The sequence below is a fragment of the Crocodylus siamensis genome, chromosome 1 (genome assembly GCF_052110815.1).
Source record: "Crocodylus siamensis isolate JL-2025a chromosome 1, ASM5211081v1, whole genome shotgun sequence".
Taxonomy (NCBI): domain Eukaryota; kingdom Metazoa; phylum Chordata; order Crocodylia; family Crocodylidae; genus Crocodylus; species Crocodylus siamensis.
Window position 1 is genome coordinate 114,926,721 of NC_143395.1, and position 24,487 is coordinate 114,951,207.

At 43.0% G+C, this 24,487-nt stretch overlaps 1 protein-coding gene across 1 annotated transcript in view; it reads left to right on the top strand.

The window, feature by feature from the left end:
* RAB32 (RAB32, member RAS oncogene family) overlaps positions 1–24,487 on the top strand; it is a 48,236-nt gene that overhangs the window by 16,374 nt on the left and 7,375 nt on the right. The window contains exon 2 of the mRNA XM_090041012.1: positions 21,949–22,226. Coding sequence (XP_089897138.1) covers positions 21,949–22,226 — 278 coding nt within the window. The remainder of the gene's footprint in view (positions 1–21,948; positions 22,227–24,487) is intronic.

Here is a 24,487-nt window from a genome sequence, read left to right on the forward strand (position 1 = left end):
ATGCAAGTCAGCTTCAAAACACTTGTTATTAATTCTAATGGGAAATCTGGTGAAGCAATAATGTCAAGACTGTTTTCTAACTAGTGGCTGGATTTGAGGCTATCCAGGGAAATTGCTTAAAAAGATACTTCTTGGCCTAGATACAAAAAAACATGGTCACTAAATGTGTTGTTGTTAAAATGAGGTCAAATGTGATCCAGAAATCTTTACTGTTTTCAGTGGTTTGTGCCTTTTTTAAAAAGAGGACCTCTTTTTCCTTTTGTGGGGAGTTGATCAAATTGGTCCCATTTTCTTCTCACTTCTGGCCAGTGTTCTAGACTTCTAAATATTAAATGGCTGTCTTTGCCTAAAAGTTGGAATTCTATTTAGTAACAAACTGTGCCACAACATATCAGCTAACAATGTATTTCAGTCCCCTGATACAGTATTGTCTAGGGGTAGAAAATTTTTTTTTTTTTTTTTAATGGCCATAAACCATCTGGAACCAACTTCCTAGGGAAGTGGTCCTTGCCCCTACCTCGGGCAAATTCAGAAAAGGTTAGATGATCACCTGTCTGGGGTCTTGTGAACCCAGCATTTATTCCTGCCTGTGGCAGGGGGTCAGGCTAGATGATCTGATCAGGTCCCTCCTGACCTAGCTACTATGAACACACCATGCACAGGAGTATTACAGTGTCTGCTCATCACTGCTGAGCGTGCCTTGCTGTGTTTGGCTGCTTTCCAGCATGCTGGAGGAAAGATGGGAGATGGGACTTGAGAAATTGGAAGACGCTAATCTTGCTTAAGTAGAAATCTATGGTGTGGTCTGTAGGCTTTAACTGAACTAGGTCTCTCATGAGTGGGTCTGTACAAACTCTTTGACCAGTGTTAACGCAAAAAGGAGAGGATTTTGAGTGTTGCTCTTAAACAGTTGTCAAAACTAAAGTTGGCTTATCAAAGCCAAGGCTGAACTAGCAACTATCTTCCCAGGGCAGGAAGTCTGTTCACAAAAGACTAAATTTGTCTGCTGCTGCTAATTTAAATAAGTGAAATTGATTTAGTTCCTGTGCTCTCAAGATTACAGGTGGTGATGCGTTTTTTTTTCCTGGTAGTTACATGGCAATGCTGGTGGGGGAAGAAATATTGTGCGTGTATGTATAGATGTGGATATATCATGATGAGGGATTAACTCATACTTGAGCTGTTTGAAAACTTTAGAGTCTCGACAAACGGAACAGAATGGTCCAGATGCATGGAATTTGTCTCCAAACTCCCCCTGAGCCATCTTTCTTACAATACAGCTGGCTCTTTTATCACTTCAACAGAAGCAGGGTCTGTCTAATAACAAGCTTCCTCTAAATCCTTATTGTACGATCTCCTGCAGCCCTTTTTACAAGAACATAAGAACTGGCACTTACTGGGTCTTACCCAGTATTCTGTCTCTCAGTGGCAGAGTAAATGCTTAAAGGGAGAATGAACGGGGTATGACCAGGACTTTTTTCCCCGCTGTCCCTCTCATTTGCAGTCTCCAGCATTTAGTAAGTTCTGATTTGTAGTCTGTACCTCGTAACTTTCATGGTCAATACGTACTGATACCCCTTTCCTCTCAGAAAGTTCAAGCCCTCTTTTATAAATTGGGTTCAGCTGCCAGCTACCACAACATCTTATGGCAAAACATTCCATACTTCAATTGCATGCTTGGAGGGGGGGAAGTTCCTTTTAGTTTTGTTCGGTGTGTTTTTTTTTTTTTTTTTTTTTTTTTTTTTTTAAATGAAACTAGTAAGTTTGACCCTCTAGTTCTTGTAGCTTGCTTACTCTCTCAATGCCTATTTTACTTTCACCATTTAATATTTTTTTGTAAACCCTTACCACTTTTTCCCAACTGATTAGACCTAGTCTGTCCCCAGATGGAAACTCCTTCATACTACTGATCTTCCTTGCTGCTCTTCTCTACCTTCTCTAATTCTTCTGTATCGTTTTGAGGTGTGGGGACCAAAATTGGCCATTTTATTCCAGGTATGCATGCATCATGAAGCTTTATAAATGACCATAACAATACTTTGTTTTGCTTACAACTCCTAATAATCCCTAACATCTTGGACTGTGTGTAGATGAAACAAGGGGGGTGTGTGCAGGATGCTTTAAAGTGGGCTAATTGCTTTTGCACTGCTTTAATGGTCTTAGTGTTTGCATGCCTTGGCGGTGTATTGTGTATTAATTCCAGCTGCTGTAAGAAATTTGGCTGCATAATGTGCCTTAAATGACTTGAGGTGCAGCAAATTAAAACTCCTTAAAGGAGTTTGATGCTCCTACAGCTATGGAGTGAAACACCGGGCTCTGTGCAGTTCCGGGGCTCTGCAGGAAGCCCACCAGGTAGCCTGGCAGCAGCCTGGGAAAGCAGGCTCTGCCCAAGAGAAGTGGCAAGTCTGATCTTCCTTCCCCTAGAGATCTGCCTGCGCTGTGCTGAGTACTCCTTCTGCAGCTGTGGTGCTCCCCCTGAGCTGAATGCTTGCACAGGGAACACTGTCCACTGGCAGCTTGCCTTACCTTCCTCTCTGGTAGAGGGGGGAAGTCAGCGGGGTGTGTGCACAACACAGGTGTTTTAATTGGCCCTAAATTGAGTCGGGTCTTTTAAAAAACCTACTGATTCAATTTAGAGTCCTTGGTTTCATCTACGTGCTCCCTTGTTTGACTCTATTGGCTGCTGAGCACTGAGCTGATGTTTTTAGCAAACTAACTCCTAGATCTTTCTTGTCTAGTAATGGCTAATGTAGAGCTGAACATGGTAAAAGCCTGACTTGTATTTAAGCCTGACTTTTATATTTAAGCTGGGTAACTGCAGGTGCATGTACATGATGCATTTACTGCAGAGCTGCCTAATTAGACACTGAGATTTTACTGAGGAGCTAGTCTCCAGCCCTATTAGGCTGTGGTTAATTAATTAACTCTGCTGTAGATTAGTACTTGTAAATACAAGTAGTATTCTGTGGTGGTGGTCTTTACTGCTTAGCAATGCATGTAGTAGGGCTGTGCAAAGCTTCAGTTGCTTTTTCTTTAAGTCCCATGCTCACTGGCTGCAGCAGTGGGAATCAAGGCCTCTGAGGGCTCACTGAAGGGCCCCCCTGTGCAGTGGAGGGCAGCAGAGATTGCCCCAGCTGCCCCGTGGCATGGGTACAGTAGAGCGTGGCAGGGTGCTGCACGCCTTCTGGGAGCCGGAGCTGAGTAGTACCAGGCTCTGGCTGACTGCTGGAGCTGCCGCAGCTCCTAGATGGTGCATGGCACCTGCATCAAGCTTGGGGGGGGGGGCGATCCCTGCTGTACAGGGTGGTTCTGCCATGAGTCCTCTGAGACCCTGATTGCTGCTGCCAGAGCCAGTGAGTATAGGGCTTTTAAAAAAAAAAAAAAAGTGCTGGGGGGCTGGACAGGGCAGCTGTGGGGGCTTCTCCTGCGGCTCCCCCTGCCCAAAAAGAAGCAGGCACAGCCAGAGGAGCTGTAGGAGAACCTGTAGCCACCTGGCTATGACTGCATCTCCCTGGAAATTTGGTGCCAATTTTGGATTGGCCGTTTTTTTTTTTTCCTGATTTTTAGCAGAATCAGATGGGGACAGGTTTGAATTGCTGTCCTCCAAATTGGCCGAATCCAAATCTGAACCAAATACTTCCCTATTAGCACAGGCCTAATGTGTGCCACTGGTGGGGCTGGCTGGGGCATGAGGGTGCTTCAGTATAAGGGCTGCATAGTGCAGCTAGCCCTGTACTATGCCCCAGCCAGCCCCTCCACAGTACATGCATAAACACAGCACCTGGGAGCAATAAACTCTGGTATGGTATGTGCCACAGTTTATTGCCTTGCATTAACTATATGCAGAAATGCTGTGTGGGCCTTTAGTTTTTGTGAAAGAGGTTTTCCTCTGAACTGACTTGGCATGGTGGCAAAATGAGTGGAGGGAACCTGGCTCCTGGGCTTACTATCCATCATGGTTAGATGGTGGGGAAGGTAGTTTTGGAAGGTCTCGTAAGGGGAGATGTAAAAGAGAAATTCCTGGAGTATACTGGGAATGCTGCCATCCATGATACTTATGGGTTCCCTTACTTACCTAAGGGAGGTGAGCTAGGGGGACATGAGTCTTATCTGGTATTGAAAGTGCTGGAATATATAATCTGAGGAAAGTAAGGGTACACTAAAACAGTGGACTTGTATTTGAGACAAGGATTCAACTTCCAGTCTTGCAAGTAGCATCTTGCTGAGCTGTAGAAGTCATTTATGCCTAGATCTGCGGAGGCATTTAAGTGCCTGACTCCTAAATGGACTCTTTAAGTGCTTGAGAGTTGGGCAGCAAAGTAACTTGCAGCCTCTGGGCCTTAGTCTCTCTACATCTTTAAAACCAAATATTCTCTTTTCTGCTGCTTAAGGTCCAAATATCACAATGGCCAGAAAACGGCGAGTAAAGGGGCCTGGGCAGGAAGCAGGTGCTGACTAGCCAAAGCTCTGTCTCCTCTGCTACTTAGTGGAGGTGATGAAAGCAGGAGTTCTGTAACCTGAATATTCAAATCTCTGGGACATAATCTTTCTTACAACTTGTTAAGGTGGTGGTGGTGGTGGGGGGAAACCTACTAAAAAAATTCTATCTCCTTTAGATGAAAGGAGATAAAATTGCTTTTAGATGGAACATCTGCAATAGTCCAGTATTTGAATATCTAATTTTCCTGTATATTTGAACAAAGCTAATTTGTTCAATGAATGTCATACATCTCTTTAGCTTCTGTGCTGATTTGCAGTACTTTTGAATGATCATTCTGGCCCTGAGGTGTAGGAGCTTGCTGAAAGTTCAAATTAACAAGCTCCCAGGTTACAAGGACTCAGTAGATCAGACTTTGACTTCATTTGAATTATTTACCCAGTAATCAGCCCACCAAGCCAAGTAGCATTGAATTCTTGCCATGGGGCTCCCCACAGGTCCAGAAATTTGGCAGCAGGGTATTAGTAGCAGTATTGCTTCCTGCAGCTCTGGGAGCCAGCCCCATGGCATAAATTCAGTGTTAAGATCTTGGACCCATGGGAAGCCCCAGAGTCCAGCAGACATGGCCCTAGCATGCAGCTGTAGCCCTAGCATATGACCCCAGTTGCACCCTAATCTGCCCTTGATAACTGTAAATTTGAGGGGGTTTTTTATGCATTTGACAGCAATATGTATGTAGCTTTGCTATTCCTTTCCTCTTACGGGTCTTGCCCAGCAACAGCGTTGGGGGAGACTGGAAGATTTGTTTAAAGGAAGTCACGGCAATAAAACCATTGGCAGGAAAAGTACAGAAACTTAAGTATGCTCTGTGATCTGGTCTTTTCTGAAAGACTTAGCTACAAGCTTAGGAGAAAATACCTGTACGCAAGATGCTCAACACAGCTGGTTTTTATGGGCTGGTGCTGGATCTAGACCAGCCGTGAAAATTCTGAAGTGCAGATCAGGCCACTGACTAATCATTTGGTTACTAATATGGTATGTGCTTGGAGAGGGGCAGGGCAGCAGTAGCAGCAAAGGGGAAAGTTTCAATTGGCAATAATTATTAAATGCCTACTTTGAATTGTATAGTATGTAGATTGAAGGTTGTTTGAAATGACTGGACCTTGAAGGGGGTCCAGCATTCATGGTTTAGTTTAGTGTTACACAATGCAAGGAAATGTCTCTTAACTGACAGGATGTTCCTGTCACTCTGTGCAATCTATATCAAAGGCAAGAACTTGACCAACTTTCTCAATATCAGTGACTAAGAAGCTTCTCCTTGGAGCATGGTTTTGATGAGAAATATGAACAACCTTTGTAGGACCAGAAGTAACTGCTTTTCTCCCTGCAGGAATACAATGTCACTTCTGCATCTGGAGGGTAATTCAGCCTGTATGTTTTGAAAATTTGAGTCCTAAATGTTAACTGAACAATGGCATGCTGGTGCTACGACCTGGTTGCTGCTACTCTTTCCTGCCAGCAGGGTGAAGTGGAGGAAGGGTAGACTCCTGGCTGTGGTGTGATGTGGACAAAGTTTTTGCCACAATAGCCCCAGCTCCACAAACTGCATCCAGTGGTTCTGGGAGATGGATCCAATCAGTAGGGCATAAATTGTCAATCCCTGGACTAGACCACTGGTTCATGGCTGGGGAGCCGTGAGCAGGCTTTCAGGAGGACCATGTCTGGCATGGGGAGGAGCTGCCTCAGCTCCCTGGGGCTGAGGTGAGTCGCAGTGCAGGGACAGGCCCACCCCGCCCGGCCCCGCAGCTTCTATCTTGTGGATGGTGCTACAGGTGGGTGGGCAAGGCCCTACACTGCTGCTGCTCAGGTGCATGGGGTCCCAGGCCTCCCTGACAGCTGCACGCAGGGGCTGTGCAGGTTGTACTGGGGAGCTGGGCAGTTGTTGTGGCACAGGTGGGCTGTGGAGATTTTGTAGCATGCTGAAGGGGTGGGGTGGAGGAGAACTTGGGAATAGAAAAAAGGTTGAGAACCCCTGGCCTAAATTCTCTCCTGTGAGTCCTTCCAACTCTGATTCTGTTCCTAAAACTAGCCATTCAAATCAAGAGCCAAACTTAAACCCTATTCTGATCTGTCTTTAAATGCTCACTATGTGACGAGGACAGCACAATCCCAAGAGTCCAGGCTGGGGGTTTAACATCCAAAATGTCACTTATGGAAGCCAACTGCTTTGTTTTATTTCTCTTTCTTGATTTCTTCTCTTTGCAGCAGTGCCCCCCCTCTTATCCTTTGTATTAAATGATGTCACTAGCTTCTATTTGGTTCCCTACCTGCCAAACCGGAGTTTGCCTGTCCAAGCAAGTCAGTCTATAAGATGTCACATGCATGCTGCATATGATTTTTGCAGTGACCTATGACTCCATCTAATGGGTGTGAACAAGATCTTTCTTTGGCCATTCTATCCTATTTAAATGATGCCTCCTTAAGTAATAAAGCATATAGCAAATCAAATACTGCAGTTGTTTGTTATCTGAGGATGTATATTAAGCATGAAAATACATTACCAGACCCAAAATATTATGTACTAGTTAATGTGTCATTTTGGTAGTAAAAAAAAAGGGCTTTGTCTCCCTCTATGCATTTTTTAATTTGACTTTTTTAACTGTTTCTACTTTTGGTTATAGCTGAGCTTCCTGAGAACTGAAGAATGAGTTTAAAAAAAAAAAAAAAGTAACGAATGGCTTTGTGCTAGTTGTCAGGGTCTGGACACTTTTTTTTTTTTTTTTTTTTTTTTTTTAGTGGTTGCTACACTAATACTATTTCCTTTTGACCATGACATTAAAAGTTCCCTGCAGCTTGTTTCCTGGAAAGGAAAACTTGAGGGACAAGACTTTTTTGAGGTGCGGGGAACTGGTGATGGGAAGAGAGAGAGATCACCACAGTGATAGAGAATTTAAACTCAGCATTACACTTCATTTAAAATTTGCCCTCACTGTTTTTGGCTCAGTGACACATTTAAAATGTGTGCCCACTGCATGGTTGTAATAATCATTTATAAGGCTGTCTAGTTGTAGAGAAGTAGCACAGCAGAAGAGGGAAACTTAGATGTCAGGAGAGGGGGGAGGACACGGCACAGTGGGGTTTATTAGACCTTGGATGTGGAATCCTGATGCCAAGTGTGGGGATGTAAGTGTCTTGGACTTCCCGATGGCCTTAAGAGGGGTCCCCTCAAGTGACAGCCAGTGGTAGACCTTCCATATAGCTAGGCAGCACCACAACATAGCCTGACGTTAGGGTGGAAAAGTTAGTTAGTGCTTTCACAGTGACTGCAGCCCTGGACCTTGGCTGCTGCTAATCCAGGTGATACCATTTAGGAAGGTTGGCAGAAGCCTGCAGTCCCTGCCTGCACCTACCCAATTGGCACCTTCAAGCCAGACTGCAGACATCCATGGATCTTAAATGCTGCCAACCCAAATGATGCCTTAAGGGAAAACCAGAAGCCCACGAACCTGACCACTGTCAACACAAATGGTGCTTTAAGGGTGGACAGCATAGACTTTTGGCCCTGCCCACTGCTGACTCTTTCCCCCTCCCTTCTTTTAAGCGCCATACCCTTGCTTGATGTTTAATGGGGACTGTAGGTACATGAAAGTCCCACAGTCACAAAGCAAATGGCCAGGTGCTGAATTCCCGTAGTGAGGTGGGCAGCAGCCCTTGCAGCTTGGGCACAGAGGCACACTACACAGTGCTTGGGAACAGAGGGTGTAAGGAGCTCCACAACTTGACCTCTCCCTGCTTGTGCTAGCTGCCTGGGGCTTGATGGTCTTCCCCACCAGGCAGTCCCAAATCCAACTTGGGTTTGCTAGTATTATACCACAGTACCAGCAATTCTTTTCTTATTTTTATTTATTTACATTTTTTACTTGCCCTGGACTGATGAGGGCAAACTACAAGCAATGCCTATAGGACATGAGGACCCACACCACTCTCCCCATGGTATTATGGTAGCATATGTCACTTTAATACCATGTGGCAATGGCTGTAGCTGGCAACCAAAGCTACTAACAGTTTTTCACTGTATCTACCACTGGACATCTGCTCAGTACTCCCCCAGCTGGCTGCGGTGAGCACCAGATTTAGAGGACACTGCTTGTGTTGGCCTGCAGCAGGATCCACAGGCAGGTACTGGGCTCAGTCCTGCTGTGACTGATGACCAGACCAATGGTGCATCTGAAGGCTATTTTGAGGGATGGGTAACAAAGATACTACCTTGGAATAGAAATTAGTAGCAAGCTCTTCACTAGATACAAATACTTCCCGTGTTCATGAAAAGTAAATCCCAAAAGCTAATTTGAAGCAGGAAATAAAAACTGCACTACCAGTAACAAATTCAGCGAGGGCTCAAATGAAAAATGTGAAATTGTATTGGAATATTGATCTTTACAAAGAAGGTACTTGTAAAATTTATTTTTTACAGATTGTTTTAGAACATCATACATCAAAAGAAGCTATAAGCCACATCACAGGAATACTAACCATGTTGGAAGTAGTGGTTTAAACTGTCTGACAGGCTTGCAAACAGCAAAATTTGCACTGTTCTTATGAGGTTCCCCGAAACATTTCACAATTATCATGTGAGACATGAGAGAGTCTTTATCTAGAGGCATGGCATGTCTATTTCTGCCCATCTGAGCCACATGTGTCAGACTAAATTATCTCGAGTCTATGGAAACTTGCCACTCTTAACAAGGGTGAAGCGGTGTTTCCAGGCTGTTTCATTTCTAGCTTGTCTTCTTGAACTCAAACTTGTTTTTGAAAATGCTACTTAAAACCAGTCTTTGGGGCGGGGGGGGAGAGGGGGTTGTCTTGGTTTTTTCCAAATTCTTTCTTGATTGAATGTAGCAAACTAACATCATGCATTAAGTGCAAGTGTTGGCGAGTGCCTTGTTAGTCACATGGATAATAACCACCTAGTAACACCAAGTTTTCAGAACTACAGCTAGCAATCTTGAATTATTAAGCATGGCAGCAATAAAACACTGGCTGATACAGAGCAGAGAAGTCCAGGTTTGTTCATTTGAATACCTAGGACTAGTATGTACTGAAGCTTCAGATGCTACTATCTGGTATGTTTTCAGCTGTGTATTTCAATGGATGCTGAGGTGGAAACTTGTTAAGTAACTTCTTAGTTAGGTGGAAATAGAGCATCTCTATTCACTTACTTTCTAGAAGGCACTCTGACTGTAAGTGTGTCAGGCATTGGAACAGGCTACCCAGTTGTGGAGTCTGCCTGGCTACTTTAAAAAGCAGATTAGACACTTGGGTGGGATGTTTTAGATCCTGCCTTGTGCAGTGGGCTGGACTAGACCTTGTGAGGTCTCTTCCAGCCCTACTTTCCTATGAACAAGATGAGATGGGTTGAAAGTTTTGTAAGCAGCCATTTCAAATGCTGCCATTAAAAGAACAGATGTCACTACATGTACAGCTAGGCTTACAAGTAAGGTAAGCAAAACTTGAATATCTTAATACTCTACTGCAGTGATTCTCAATCAGGGTAACTTATCTTTTCCAGGGTGCTGCACAATGTTAGGCACACAAAACATCTTTCATAAGAGAAACCCAGATTTCAAGTAGTGAGTCATAATGTTAAAAGCATTCTGACCTGCTGTGGTCCTTTGAACTCTTTTTGTAGTTGAAAAGTTGCTCTCTCTTTTTTTTCCTGTAGCCTAAAAAAACCAAAATGAAAACTAAGAACTGGCACTTTCTGAGGGGTGCTTCAAGTGCAACAAGGTTGAGAACCTCTGTTACTGACCTGAACATCAAGTTTCTTGCAGCAGAATTAGATCTTGCTGTCAGTTGCTTACATAGATATTGCTCTTCAGTCTTATAACAATAAATAGCATAAGCCTAAATAGCATAAGCCCTGTTAGCTGGCTCTCATCAAAATGCTGACAAGCAACAGTGAAAATACAAGAAACCGAGAAATTGTTTCTGGTGGAGAAATGCCAAAGTGTACGTCTTGATAGATGCAGGTTTTCCTTTATCTTGGCAGTAATCTTCCTGGAGGGAGGAAAGAACAATTACTGTTCACCTGAGTCTAGTCTGTGGGCAGCTGTGTCTCAAAGAATTCAGGCCTTTTGCATGGGTGTCAAAGATTTGGCCCTCAGTCTTTATCATCTGCCCCTTGGTATGCTGTTCACATGTCTTGGATGGGACTTGTGCACTGCATGGGGAGTGTGGCACTTGATGAGACTGGCACCCTCTGGCAAACTGCAAGCTAAGGCTAGGGTAATGAAGCTGCATCAGTGATGGACTTAAGGGATGATAACAGGATCACTCTACCTGTATGTTGTTTTTTCTTTAAAGGCTTTATCAACCAGAAAACTAACTTCTTATTTCTTCAGAGGACTGGAAGAGGGAGCAGATATTTCAAAACTCAAGCTGTACTGAGGTGCCTGTGTTGGCTTATCACAGGTTTCACAAAAAACTTTATCAGCAGTTTAGTAAATTGATTGCCTTTTGCTATTGAAGCAGTCATGGCATTAATTTTTCTTCTCTTGAACAGACATAATTATATTGTATGTGCTGGGCTTGTATACCAACTGCACTACACACCTCTTCACAAAACTGTGAAGCACTACTGTATTGTTTCCCTGGTGCACAAGAGCAGTGGTTTTCTAAGTTCCTGAAGCCACCAAACCCGTATCCTAGCTCCAAGGGCCATGTGAGCTGATGTAGATCCAGGCAACTTAGGCTGGCAATGGTGGTGGTACACCACCTCCCAACCCACTCTTCACAAGCTTTGGAGGTAATGGTAATCTCTGACCTATTGCAGAACCCCAGAGTTCATGGGAAATGGGTTGAAAACCACAGCACTAGAGGGAGCTCAGTCTTCTATGTTGTTTCCTAACTCTTACCAACTGTAGCTATTTCTTCCCTTCCCCTGACACTGAGATGAGAAGGCAATTTTAAGGGTAGTTCTGTTCGTGTAGCTCTCCAGAAAAGGTTTAGAAGCACCCCATGGATCTTCATTCTCTCTCACAAAGTCCCATAACCCTCCAAGCCCTATTAAACACCTCTATTCAGTATGCAGCAGCAACACCCATGTGTTGTTAAAACATGGAGACTTCTAGTAAAAGTACGGCCATAGTGCTGATTTAGATTCTACCCACACGCATACTACTAGCTTCCTGGAAGGGATGGCTATGTTTTGGGAAGAAGAGAAGGGAGGGGAGGTAGGAAATAGAAAAGTGTTGCTTAGCATTATGGTACTCTACTTTTGAATGGTGGAGAGTAGCCTTGCAATGTAGCCTTGTACACTTACTGAGATGACCTTCAAGGTAATTAACTTACTTAGGTATATTTCAGCACATGTTGGATGACTTTTTTTTTTTGTAGTCAGTTGAGGTGGTATGTTGGAGACTGAGTGTGTTGGTTTATGTGAGTCTATCGAGTAAATGGCAGCAGAGAAAAACTTTTGGATTTTCTGAATATTCAAAGCTGGCACTTGGATTTAAGCACATTGTTTTATTAAATAATGAGGATTACTTTAATATAAGAGAACAAACTGTGCTGTGTGGGAGCAGGCCCCTTCATAAAATAGGTTTGCCTCCTTCAGGAGGAAAAGAAGTAGAATAAAATCTGCCTACAATAGCTCAAAGCAAGCTGTATAAAGAAATAGTACTTTTTCTTACTGCCAGGGTAGATAAAAATCAATGATTTTTTTTTTTATAAAAAAAACCCCTCAGATCTTTATTATTTTAAATCAGATTTTTTTTAATCTTATTTAATTTTTTTAAGATGTTTTAAAAAACCCTGTATATAAAAAGGATTTAATTTAAAATAGCTTTGTGCTCAAAGAGATCATCATGGAATAGAGGTTATAATTTCTAATTTATACTATTTGAGACGCACATTCATGTAACCTTTTTAAAAAAAATATAAATATTATAAATGGGTCACAGCAGGCCATGGACTATATTGGGGCCACAACGTTATGGGGTTCCCAGCAGCTCCTCTATAAATTAATAAAGACTAAAGAAAACCACTGTACCCAATTGGTGCTTATTGTAAAGATCCCATCAAGCATCTGAGAGAACTGAAAGTAAGCATCAAACTGTGGATTTGTCTGCAGCAACAACATCCTTGTTAACAGCAGTGTATGGAGATGAGAGAGAAAAGACCTGATTTACCTATCCATCAGCACTCTTGTCTCTGCAAGCTTGTGTTCACAGAGTTGAGCCCTTTCCTTCCTCTAAAAGTGTAAAGTTTGAAGAAGTTTCATAGTTTGTAGGGTCAGAAGGGACCTGAGCAGATCTTCAAGTCCGACCCCCTGCCTTGGCAGGAAAAAGTACTGGGGTCAAACGACCCCTGCAAAGTGTATGTCTAACACGATTTCAATCTCTGCGGCACACGAGCTTTAGCATGTGTCATTCCCAAGATCAACAAACTTATTCAGTACTGTCCACCAAATGTCAGTAGGCCTTGTTCTACAAAATTGGGTCCTGAGGGCTTAGTACCGCTCCCACACACTAGGATTGGATTCGGGGGACCCAGGACTCCTGCCGCTGCCATGCCCTGGGACTGGGTCCCAGGAAACCAGAGCCAACCACCCCTTCCACACTGGGATTAAGGCTCAGGGACCCAGAGCCACCCCCTCCCAGCCCTCCACACCCAGATTGGGCTATGGGAGTCAACAGTGCTCTCACCTGGCCCTGTGCACTAGGTCGGGCTGGGAGGTGGAGTGGGGATCAGGGAGGGCAGGGGTTGGTTTGGCAAGGGCATTGTTCATCTGGGGGTGGAGGGGTAGGGGGTAAAAATAGCTTTTGGTCCGGAGGAGGCAGACCCCTGATCCTGTCAACCCCTCCCCCACAGAGGTGCCAGCCCCCCATTCCCACCAATGTCTACCCATAAAGCCACCAGCCTCCCTGATCTGCCCATCCCTCCCCTCCCTCTCCAAATTACTTAAATTAGAGAATATCAAACAACAAGAACACATTTTTTGTAGAAAACAATGATTAAATTGAGGCTTCCTGGCCAGTGGTTTTTAAATCTATTTGAATTGAATTAAATCAAATCCACCCTGCTTACCACCCCCACACCCCTCCCCACCTCCTTGGCAGTACTGCAGCTGGAAAACTAGTCTAAACTTTTCCTGTTTTCATGTTCATTTTAACATTCTCTTAGTAGCTACATCACCTTCAAACAAAGTGTGGAGAACTTGAATGTAACAGAAATCAAATGGTGGTTCTCTAGTTTATAAGCTTATGACTAGAGCTTTAAACTTGTCATATAATTTTTGTAACATCATGGCTATAATGAACACACTGGTAATTAAATGGGAATTCTGTCAAACTGATCATGTGTCTCTAATCTCTTTACTGCTACATAAATACTTCCCAGAAACTTTGGCTTTAGTCTTTCAGTGAATTACTTCTGCAACTTTTTATACATGCAGTAAAGGAACTGAGTAAAATGAGTCTGAAGACAAAACTCTTTAAAGATTGCTTTAAGATGTGGCCCAAACTGCTCTCCGAACAGGTCGCAGAGATCCAGTTGATCTTTTCATTAGGGGTGCACAATAGTTTTTATTATTATTATTATTATTATTATTATTATTATTATTATTATTATACCAATGGCCAATTATTAACCAGCCGTATAAGCCAATACTGATCCAATAGCCCGTACGCAGCACGGCAGCGTCCAGCCAGTAAGTCTGTTGCGGGGAGAGGGGCACATGGGAGGGAAGGGGTATGGAGGGTGCAGACTGGGCCCCCCCCCCCCCCCCATGGGGAGGGAATGGGGCTGTGGTAGGGGTGGGTGCTGCCCAGCTGGGGCAGGGCAAAGGACAGTCACGGGTGGTTCATCTGGGGGCATTGGAGGTGGGACACTCCCTTCCACTGAATGCATTCTAGGGGGAGGCATGAGGGCATCTGCTCTTCCCTCCCCTCCCCCCCCCCCGAATTTGCATGTACAGCAATGGCAGGCTGCCTGCTGTGGGCTCAGGGCAAGGGGCTGCCCTGGTCTTTCTGTCGGGGGGGCCTGGGCCAGGGCCAGGGCTGTGGTGAGGGCAGGCCAGGTGGTGGTGGCACTGAAAGGAGGGCTACAGGTTAGGCTACAGCCACCCCAAAATTTGCCATAGTTTCCCTTCTCAGTGCTGTCTCCACCTACCCCGAGTGCAGCTGCAGCACAGCACCTGGCCCTGAGCCCACAGCAGAGACCCTGCTTCCACCCTGTACACAAATCCAGGGGGCACATGCTCCCCCATGTGTCCCCCAGGGGTGCATGTAGTGGTGAGAGCTGCCCCCCCTGCCCTGCCTGGGCAATACCTGCCTCTGCCTCTGTCCCACTCTGTCTTTCACCATGGGGGGCCTTGATCTGCCCCCTCTATGGTTCCTTCCCCCTACCCCATGACCTACTGGCTGGATGCTGGTTTCCCAACTGGCTGCATGCATGCTGTGACTGCACATGGCATTTAATGGTGGCATGTATTGGTTAAACCAGCCCCAAAAATGCCAATTGCCGATGCAAGGAAAATTGACATGATTGGTGCCAATCTGATATGGACAGATATATTGGTGGATTTCTAATATTTATAAGTCTGTGTCAGACCCACTGCTGGAGAGATGTCCTCCTTTCTGTCTCCAAAGCCTCTGCTTCTGTAACTTGGTCTCTTCTCTTTGGCTCTCTGAGGTTCAAATTCTCTAACTTTACTTGTCATGGGTAAAAACTTGGTCTGTGTTTAAAATTGGTTGCTGAAGGTACAGTTCATTTGGCAGTTTTCTGCTTTTTTAGGCCTGCTGACTGCAAAGTGGTAGGGCAGTTATGGAGTTCGACATCACTCTAAGGAAGTCTTCTTGACTCCTACTAACAGTGAAGTGTTTCTTTGGAATAAGGAAACAGTATCATCTTTTCTTGGGGGTGCTTAGCTTTACTTCAGAACCTCTTTTTTTGGTAGCTTTCCCAAGCATCTGCTGCTGTAGCAGCAGTAAGCATGGCCGAGAATAACAAACTGCTCCATTAACACTGAATAAAAGTTGGAGAAAACCAAAGTCATGGTCTCCTATACCTAAAAGCACTGTTCCAAAGTTGGTGTAGTTTTCCCATTAGACTTGGGTGCATGCTTTTTAAAATCAGTTGACAAAAATAGTTTAACTCCTATTTTTATTCTTTTTAGCCATCTTTGACCTTCAGGGTATGAAAAGCTAGTAGCATGTTCCTAAGCTCTGATACTAGAAGACTACCTCATTTTGAATGCCTGTGTGTTCTTGCTGGGTTTTGGCTCCCTCCATTGGTTTATGTATCTGTCTATGGGTACATCTTCAGAGACTATAAGCCCCCCTAGATTTGTTCAGCTTTCCTTTTGAAGTAGTAAATGGGAAGCCTAAGAGGAGGAACTATTTTTCAGCAATTTGTACCACTTCAGTTTAATATCACTCCCATAAAAGAATCTGCTTAAGAGTGCTTAAGACCCCCTCATGTGGGCAGTTGTTTAGTATAAATTCACAGCCTGTCCCCATGTCTCAGTGGGTATAAGACATGGGAAGTACTGGCAGAAGGAGATCAGTGGAGAAAATAATGTCATGCTTTAATAGGCCATCTTCATGAACAGCTAGACTCTGAATTGCATTTCTTTAAGGGATATACAAAGGAGACAAATCCATTAGTTACATTCCTTATTCCTAAACCAGAACTTTAGGTATAATTAGTGGAGAGAGAAAGTTTAAAGTTTTTAAGGAAGCTTTTGTTTTGCACAGTTAATTTCATAGTTTCAAACTTAACATCACTTGGGGTTTGTCCCTTCCCCCTTCTTCCCCCCCATCCCCCCACCAGCAGAGATTTTTGTATGGCTGTGTTCACAGGGGATTTAAATCCCCCCCCCAAACTTATGAAATACAAGAAACAGCCTCTGAAGATGCAGATTTTTGTGAAACTGACCAAATCCCATCCAGTAACTTTTATATAAAAGATAAAATGGATGTATACTCTCATACTTTAAAACATAGTACAAGCAGCTCACTGAGGACTTGTAGCGAGAACAAAGTTCACAACTTATTGAACTTCAAGGGGCATTCTAGCATGGTTAATGTAATATTTCTGGAGCTAATGACCATGTATAAAGTTGAACTAGTCATGTTTGCCACTAATACCAACTGCCATAAAATGAGGGAATGTACCTGCTATGGGTTGGGGCCAGAGCTCCACGTGCCAGCTGTGCATGTCATCACGAAGTAAATGCTGCAAGCCATACCTGATGCTGAAGAAACTAGTTTGAATGCGTAAAGAAGTTTAGATGACAAGTTCAACATGCAGAAAAACCGTACAGACTTCAACTTGGTGCTCCTACTGTCATCCTGCAGCGTACAGAAGTAGACTAGGCTTTAGCTAGACATGGCTCTAGTATAATCATTGGCTTCTATTGGAGAGGCTACTGTTTTTGCATGCTAGGCTTCCCTGACAAAAACGGTTCTATAATTCAGTGGTCAAATAGAAAAGATGTAAAAGGAGTGTAGAACAGAATGACTTGTTTGCTGCTTTTGTCCTCTGTTCCCATAACTGTGCAGCAAACCTTAAATTCTGCCTTCCTGAAGCTGCTTTTTTGACCTGCCTGAACGAGGGCCAATCAGAAACGGAAAAAGCATTGTGTTTGGAAATTGGCTGTTCTGTCACGGAAGGCCTGTCATGAAAAGGGTGAAAATGAAGGTCAAAATATGGTGCAGCAAATTTAAAAATACTATCGGGGACTTTTTTCAAGAAATCTGACTAGATTCTAGGTATTGGAACTTTTCACTGCAGGACTATTGCAACAACAAGCTCTTCTGTTAACTACAAAACTTCTTGGGTAGTCTCCCCATGTGGGAACTAAATATGATTATATACTTGATACATGCTGAAAGCCTGCTTACAATCTACTAGTTTTGCTTACTAGTAGATGGTCCAGGATACAATGGCTTTACTCTGATATATCACAGATTTTTTTCAGAGAGTCATGATTTTCTTTGGAAATAAACTTCTAATGTTAAAGAGAACCACTTTTTTTGAGAAATCGCTATTGGTTCTCATCTCTTGAAAAACCAGTAATCTCCTTCACCTGGTGTTGGTAACATCCGTAGCGTGATTTCACAAGCATCTCTTTTGGTAGCGTTCCATCTTTTAAATGATATCACTTCTAGCAGAATGCAGACCATTTCAAACATGCCATTATTTTGGAAGATAATCCAGAGGGGGGAAGCAAAATGGGCCTAAACATGTTGGAACAAGGCTTTCGCCACATGTGGATGGTGCCAAATCCTGCAATAAATGTTTTGGTTGACAGTCCACCTGTAGTTAGAGGGGCCTTGCAATTGGTACAGGAAAGGCATTCCACTCTGAAAAAACACTATTGAGATCAGGGATTATCTGGTTCTGCAAATGATGTATTGAGCATGACACTAAAGTGAATGTGGTATGGGGATGGCTCTTAGAAGAAAAAAGCAGGGCAGCATTTTAGGGGACAAGACTGACAAAGATTAAAACTGAATTAGCACAGATGAGTGGTGTCTAAATTTATGGGAGTGGGAGATGGAAAATATTCTTGGCAGCTTTCCTTTGGACTTTATCAGGAGCAAAACTTGAGTGTGCTGTTTGGATACCGATTGTGCTGAGTGGTACCCATGGTATGGATACTTGTTCTAGTGTCCAGTAGTCAGACTGAACAGAAGTTGATTCTGCAATAAAAATAGGGTTTTTTTCCCTTAAATATCAAAGGCATACTGAATCTTGACGTCTTATACTGCATGTATGATTTTTATAATGTTTCTGGTTTAAGGCTTTGCATTTATTGCACTGAGTAGCTTGTGCACTGGGGAAGATGGGGTTAATAGGCCCCTCTCTAGGACCTAGAGCTGCCCTACCTGCAGGAGGAGACAGGATGCACCTCCAACAACGAAGAATTAAATAGCCTTGTGGGAGGGGGGCTTTGCAAACATCCCTTGTCAGAAGACTCCTTGCTGCCTGGGAAAGATTAAGGGAAAGAGGAAGCTTAGCATAAAACTGAACAGCAGAAAAGGAGGGTGTCTTTCTGAGGGCTAAAGAGACTGGAGAGATGACAATGGAGCTTGCTTTTGGGTGCTCAGGGCTGTGTAGACTGGAAAAGGGTGACTGCTTAAATCTTTGGAGGGGCTAGAACTGCTTGCTATGCTATCTTGCCCAATAAAGGCCTTCTCACTTAAAGAAGAGCAGTCTTTGTCTTTAGGATTTTGGAGCATTCTTTCACCCTTTGAGAGAGAGGCTTACCTTCTAGTTCAGCTCCTGAAGAGGCAAAGTCCCCTGAGGGAAGGCCATGGGTAACTAAGGAGAGTTGGGGACTGAATGGCCAGGTCAAGACTGGGGGTTAGATTGAACTAGGACTTGCCCCACTTCAAAAGCTATGCCTGGGCTGGCTTCAGAGGCTACATAAAGTGGACAGTCCCAAGTAAGTGCTTCCCTGGGGAGTCCCTGACAACCAGCTATACTCTATTTCTTCAAAATAAAGAGGGGGTACACCTAAAATTTATCCGGCCTTAACATGGCTCACTTACACAAAACTAGCTGTTCAAGGTAAAAGTCTCCTTTTTCGCAAGCACCTTCTAATTTTATAATGGAAAAATGACTTTGTGCAGTATGGCTATGCACTTTATTTGCTTATGATGTGCACCACTTCACTGGAATTTTGGTGGCATGTATTAAACAAGGCAATGTGAGGAGCAGGGAACCTGTAGGAGCCAAATGGCCTATTAAACTGTCTGGGCAGCCAGTGGTGCCTGCTGACTTTCAGCTGAGAGCCTACCTGGCTTGAAGAGAAGAGGGGTGACATGGATAGCTTGGCTCCAGCAGAATTGGCCCTCAGTTGGATTTGCAGATGCTGCTGGCTACCTATTTGGCTAGAGAAGAGGGTCTAGGCTGTCTTTGCTCAGCCACTACTACCTGCTGAGTCAGCTGAGGGCTGATCTTGCCAGAGCTGAACTGCCTGGCCCCTCTCCTGGAGCAGAGTGGGCAGTGAGCAGTACCTGTCATGTCCTGCAGCTAAGGAATTACAAGAGTTGCAGGTATTTTACCTTGCAACAGCTGCCTGTCTTCCTTGCAAAAATACCATACTTACTAGTATTTGCAAGGAAAGAGCTCTTCTTTATTCTGCCTTTTGAAAACCAGGTGCATGGCTTTATTCAGTGGCATGTGAGAATACAGTAATATAGTCCTCAATCCAATCTGTTCCACTTGATCAATTAAATAACCTAAATCTCTGCAGAGAAGATTTCTAAATTTAGAGTATATTTATGGCTCCTAATAACACAAAAGAATCCAGCTACTTACAACATGAAGGCAGATTTTGCTACTGCTGTGTGGCACACTTGTAACTAAGCAATCATTGGCATGAGTTATAACAAGTTTGTGCATTTTTACTAAAATGGTGTCATTTATTTTGGCACAAGAGACTGTTTTATTGACTCCAAATTTTAGTTTGAGGCAGTGTACCCTTCAATTGAGCTGCTATGGAATTGTCTCACTAAGTAAAGGAAGATTTAAAATAGCTAAGCTTCATTATCTAAGCAATTCTAAAGGCACATACTATGAGAGTAGAGTTGGCAAATTTCTAATAAATATTTACCTCAGGTATTTAAATACTGAAGGAACTATGTTGATTTATTTGCATATGGCCAGCACTTGTTTTTTATACTAATTGATTAATTTAAAACACTGCCCTGCAAACTAATGGCACTTCGAACACACCTTTCCATATAGCACAACTTGTCATACTTAATGGTACAAACTCCCGTTTAATAACACTAAAGCATAGGGATGGAATTGCCTGGGAAAACGTCACTATCTAAAACTAATTTGCAAAACCCAGTTTAAGCTTGGAAATATTCAACTGAGTTGCTATTGCCACACCATAAACTTATCCAGTTGCAAGACCCTGGAGCACACTAGGTTCAGGGTGCAGCTTAAAGCTTTATGGTTGTATGCATGTGGTGCCATGGGCATGCAAACTGGCAGTATTTCCCAACTCTTCCAAAATACTGTGGCTACACTGCATCAAATTCTGGCAGCCTAGGTAGAAAAGAGCAGTGGAAACAGCACTTGGAAGAATGAACATTTAATATCTGTGTTAGAGCAAGTTGCCCGAGCCAAAGACCAGTTGGCTGTTCCGTATGGGCTGAATTGCCTGGAAAAATACCATTGCATGTTTTGAGTACTTTTCTAACCCACCCTAACTAGCACCCCTACTTAGGTTGGTTGTTTGAAAGGGCTTTCTTATTTTGCCCTTAACTTTGTTCAGTACAGAAAAGCTTTGCAGTTCTCTCTTTACCCAGTTTCATCCTTGGGAATGTGTTGCCTCTTGTCTTTTTTGGAGGATATTGGACTTTAGGAGAATAAGCTTGCTTTACAACTTTGGGACTTTAACATCGTCTAGATTCTATGTGACCCTTTTTTTGGTAGCTCTACCCTTTTTGTGTGGAGCCAGTTGATGGCATTTGGACTTAAGAGAGACAGAGAATGAAGACAGTTTCTTCTCTCAACTAGCTTGCATGGTCTCTGACAGAGACTCTTGTGTTTGTCTTCTGTTCATGTGTTAATTATCCTATTGGAGTAGTGCATCTTCTGGCTTTTTTTCCTTTTTTTTTTAATAAAGTCCAGACAGATGGTTCTTGGGGTCTCTGTTGCATTTACTGCTGACTCCAGGTGATATTAACAGCTGCTTAGCTGGCATTTTTTTAAATCCTAGGAAACTCCTATTGGGAATGAGCTCATCACAGACTGCAGTGAAGTACTGATTTTATTAAAATGGGGAGATTGTGCTGATATTATTTTAGTGAGCAAAACAAATGGCTCTGTTCCCTTTTTTTTTTTTTTTTTAAATGAGCTGAACAGTACTGCCAATATTTTTTTTCTTGACTGAGAAGAGCAGTCTCTCTCCCCTCCTTTCCCACACTGTACCTGGCTGGAGATAACAGATTTTTACTTCAACTTCATTTACTGAAAAAGTAGTAAGACGGATGCCTCTTAAAGATTACTCAAGTGAGTGTAGTGCTTTACTAGTAGATACAGATTCCCATCTCATTGACTACCTCTTGTTTCTGAGCTTGCATAACACTTAAACTGAACTAGCTGCACAGTAAATCTATAGAAGAGGAGCTTGTGGGATCTCTGAGCGTGTTCTCTCTAATCTTCATTTGATTTGGTAAAATTGGTCTAGCTTTAGTAGAAGATCAACCACTAAAAGACATTGCTAGAGTTCTGTAGGATGCAAGCTATGCACTGTTGTTCAAATCTGAGTTGAAAATCACTGGCTCTTACTATTGGCAGAGATGCTCCTAATACCAACCAGCGTGTGGTCCAAATCCTCTGTTTGCTCATCCAACACTTTCACCCCTTTTTAGAAATTGATCACATCTTGTAAATCAGGTACTGGCTTATCTAGCCCTCTATTTCAGTGGGGTGGATGAGTGTGTGTGAGACCAAGTCTTACTGATTACTTTTTTGTCTTTCAGGCCAAGAACGATTTGGTAACATGACAAGAGTTTACTATAAGGAGGCTGTTGGTGCTTTTGTGGTCTTCGATGTTACAAGGGGTTCCACTTTTGAGGCAGTTTCAAAGTGGAAACATGACTTGGACAGTAAAGTGCTACTTCCAAATGGCAGTCCCATCCCTGCAGTTCTTCTTGCAAACAAGTGTGACCAGAAAAAAGACAATGGCCAGACTCCTTCTCAAATGGACCAGTTCTGCAGGGAAGGTGGTTTTGTTGGATGGTTTGAAACCTCTGCCAAGGTGAGTAGTTTAATAAAACAAATGTGTTCAAAAATCTCTTGAGAGATCAAAGAAAAAAACAAATCCTAGTTAAGTTCATAAATAACCATGGGCAGGAGTATGGAGTACAGGACACTTGCCTACACTACCTGTTCTAGCAGAGACTGGAAGAACTGTTTTAATAAATGTATTCCTTTACTGAGAGACTTGCAAAATGTGTTAATTATACTGAATGAGGGTTGATGCAAGTGAGCTAAATGCTTTGAAATATCAGAATAATGGTGAGAAGTATTCAGTCTTTTTTTGTAGAACTTCATTTGTTGAATTACAGTTACACTCGGACCATATAAAACAAGATGATTCAGGAGGCAAGACCTGCTTTATCAACTTCTCTGACCCTGTTTTGGGACTTCTTTTTTTCTAAGTAATCTGTCAAATGTTTCTGGTATATGACTTGTACATTGATCCTGTGCTCTTTATATGCAGTCTAATTGAACTGAGGCAGTGTAAAGCCCCTAACTTAATTTGTGAGGAGGATGACCGAAAACAACTGTTATAATGGTTATGGTGTGGACAAGTAATTGACAGCAGTTTTACAGGGCTTCTGTCTCCCAGTTAAAATGCAGAACAAACCAGAATACCAGTTTACTTGGTTGCATTTACTTGACGTGCATGTTCACTGAAAATAATTATTGGGAACTCCAAACTTTGTAACCTATAGCTTAAATGAGGGAAGAATGATACCTGACTTGTAAAACGGCACAACAGGAATGAATTTGTAAAAACCAGTCAGTGTGTTTACCAAAGAGGTAAATGTCTTCCAAAAGCCTCTAGATGAGTCACTTGGCAATTTTTACAGAATTCTAGTTAATATTTAAATTTTCCACATTAGCCTACTGGTGTAGTACCTGAATATTGTCAGCCTGTGGCAAACCCTCAAGCTTTCTAAAAGGCTTCATAGACTCTGGCTCTTCTCCTTTTTCATTTTAGTAGCTTTATAGATAATTCAGACTCAAGTTGGCTTTTTTTTTTTTTTTTTTTCAATCTGGTACTTACAAGCTGCATTTTTATAATGCAGCCAATAGAGAACTCAAACCACAAAGCCTCTCATGTCCTTCCCTTTTGCTTGCTCACTTCCCCTTCAACTGTCACATGAGAGAGAGACCGGGGGGGGGGGAACAGACTTAAATGTGAGATGGCTGTTCCCAGCAACTGGAAGTGGTTGGAAAGGGTTGGTTTGGGGTGGGGTTGGGGAAGCCTTGGGGCAAACAGAAACCTACAAGAGGGGAGTAGATAGAGCATGGAACATGCGTTAAATGCAAGGAGTAATTCAGAGAGGACATCTGCTTTTCTGAACAAAAGAAGCTTGAGCAATGAGGTGCAAAGAAGTCTGGGAAGAGGCTGTACTAGTTGAGACCAGAAAAATATGACTCTTGTTGAAAGACCTCAAGAGCAGTCTGTTTTTACAGGGAGCTTTGCCAGCAGAATGATCAACTTCCTTTTTAAACTTGTATGGCAGAGTAAAAGCTTTTTTCAGTCTGAAATTTTAATTACAGGCAGTGCTTCTTCCCACTTGAAACTTCAGTTGCCTTATGATGTGAAGCAGTAAACTTAGCAGTTTACTAATAACACTGTAATGCATCATGAAATGGTGTGTCTAGGGTTCTTGGAGTGAAGAACACTTCAACAAATAAGGTGCAGTTACCCAAAGCATGAGCTGAACAACAGTATGTTCTGCAGCAGTGAAAGGAACTGCAGTTATCCTGTTAGTACAGTAAGCAAGAGGCATCTTGGCAGGAACCTAATCAAGAAGTCCTAACAAACACTTGAAAGCCTAGTTGAACTGACTAGATCTCAAAGATTATATGCAGAGCCTCCTATTAAAATACATACTCTAGCGTGAGCTATGGTTAAACTGTTTTAAAGTCCCATAAAACATAGCCAACCATTTGGGTTCTTTTGTGGGGCATTTGAAATGGAAAACTTAAAGAAAGAGTACGGTCTGAATGTGAGCACTGTTTTCTTTTCAAATCGTCCCATAAAGGTTGCCTTCAATTTGGTGTTCTGATTTTAAGTAGACAGTTTATGGTACTCTGTGTGTGTTTTGAGAGCAGATATTAGTGTTAAAATGGTCTCTGCAAGGTCATGTGCTCTCTTGTGGTAGAGTGGCAAGCTTCATTTGGACAGGTAGGGGACACAATGCCTGGATGACCCAGATAGTCACAACTATCTCCAGTTCCCAGTGGACTTGCACTCCACTGAAAATGGACCAGGAAGTCGGG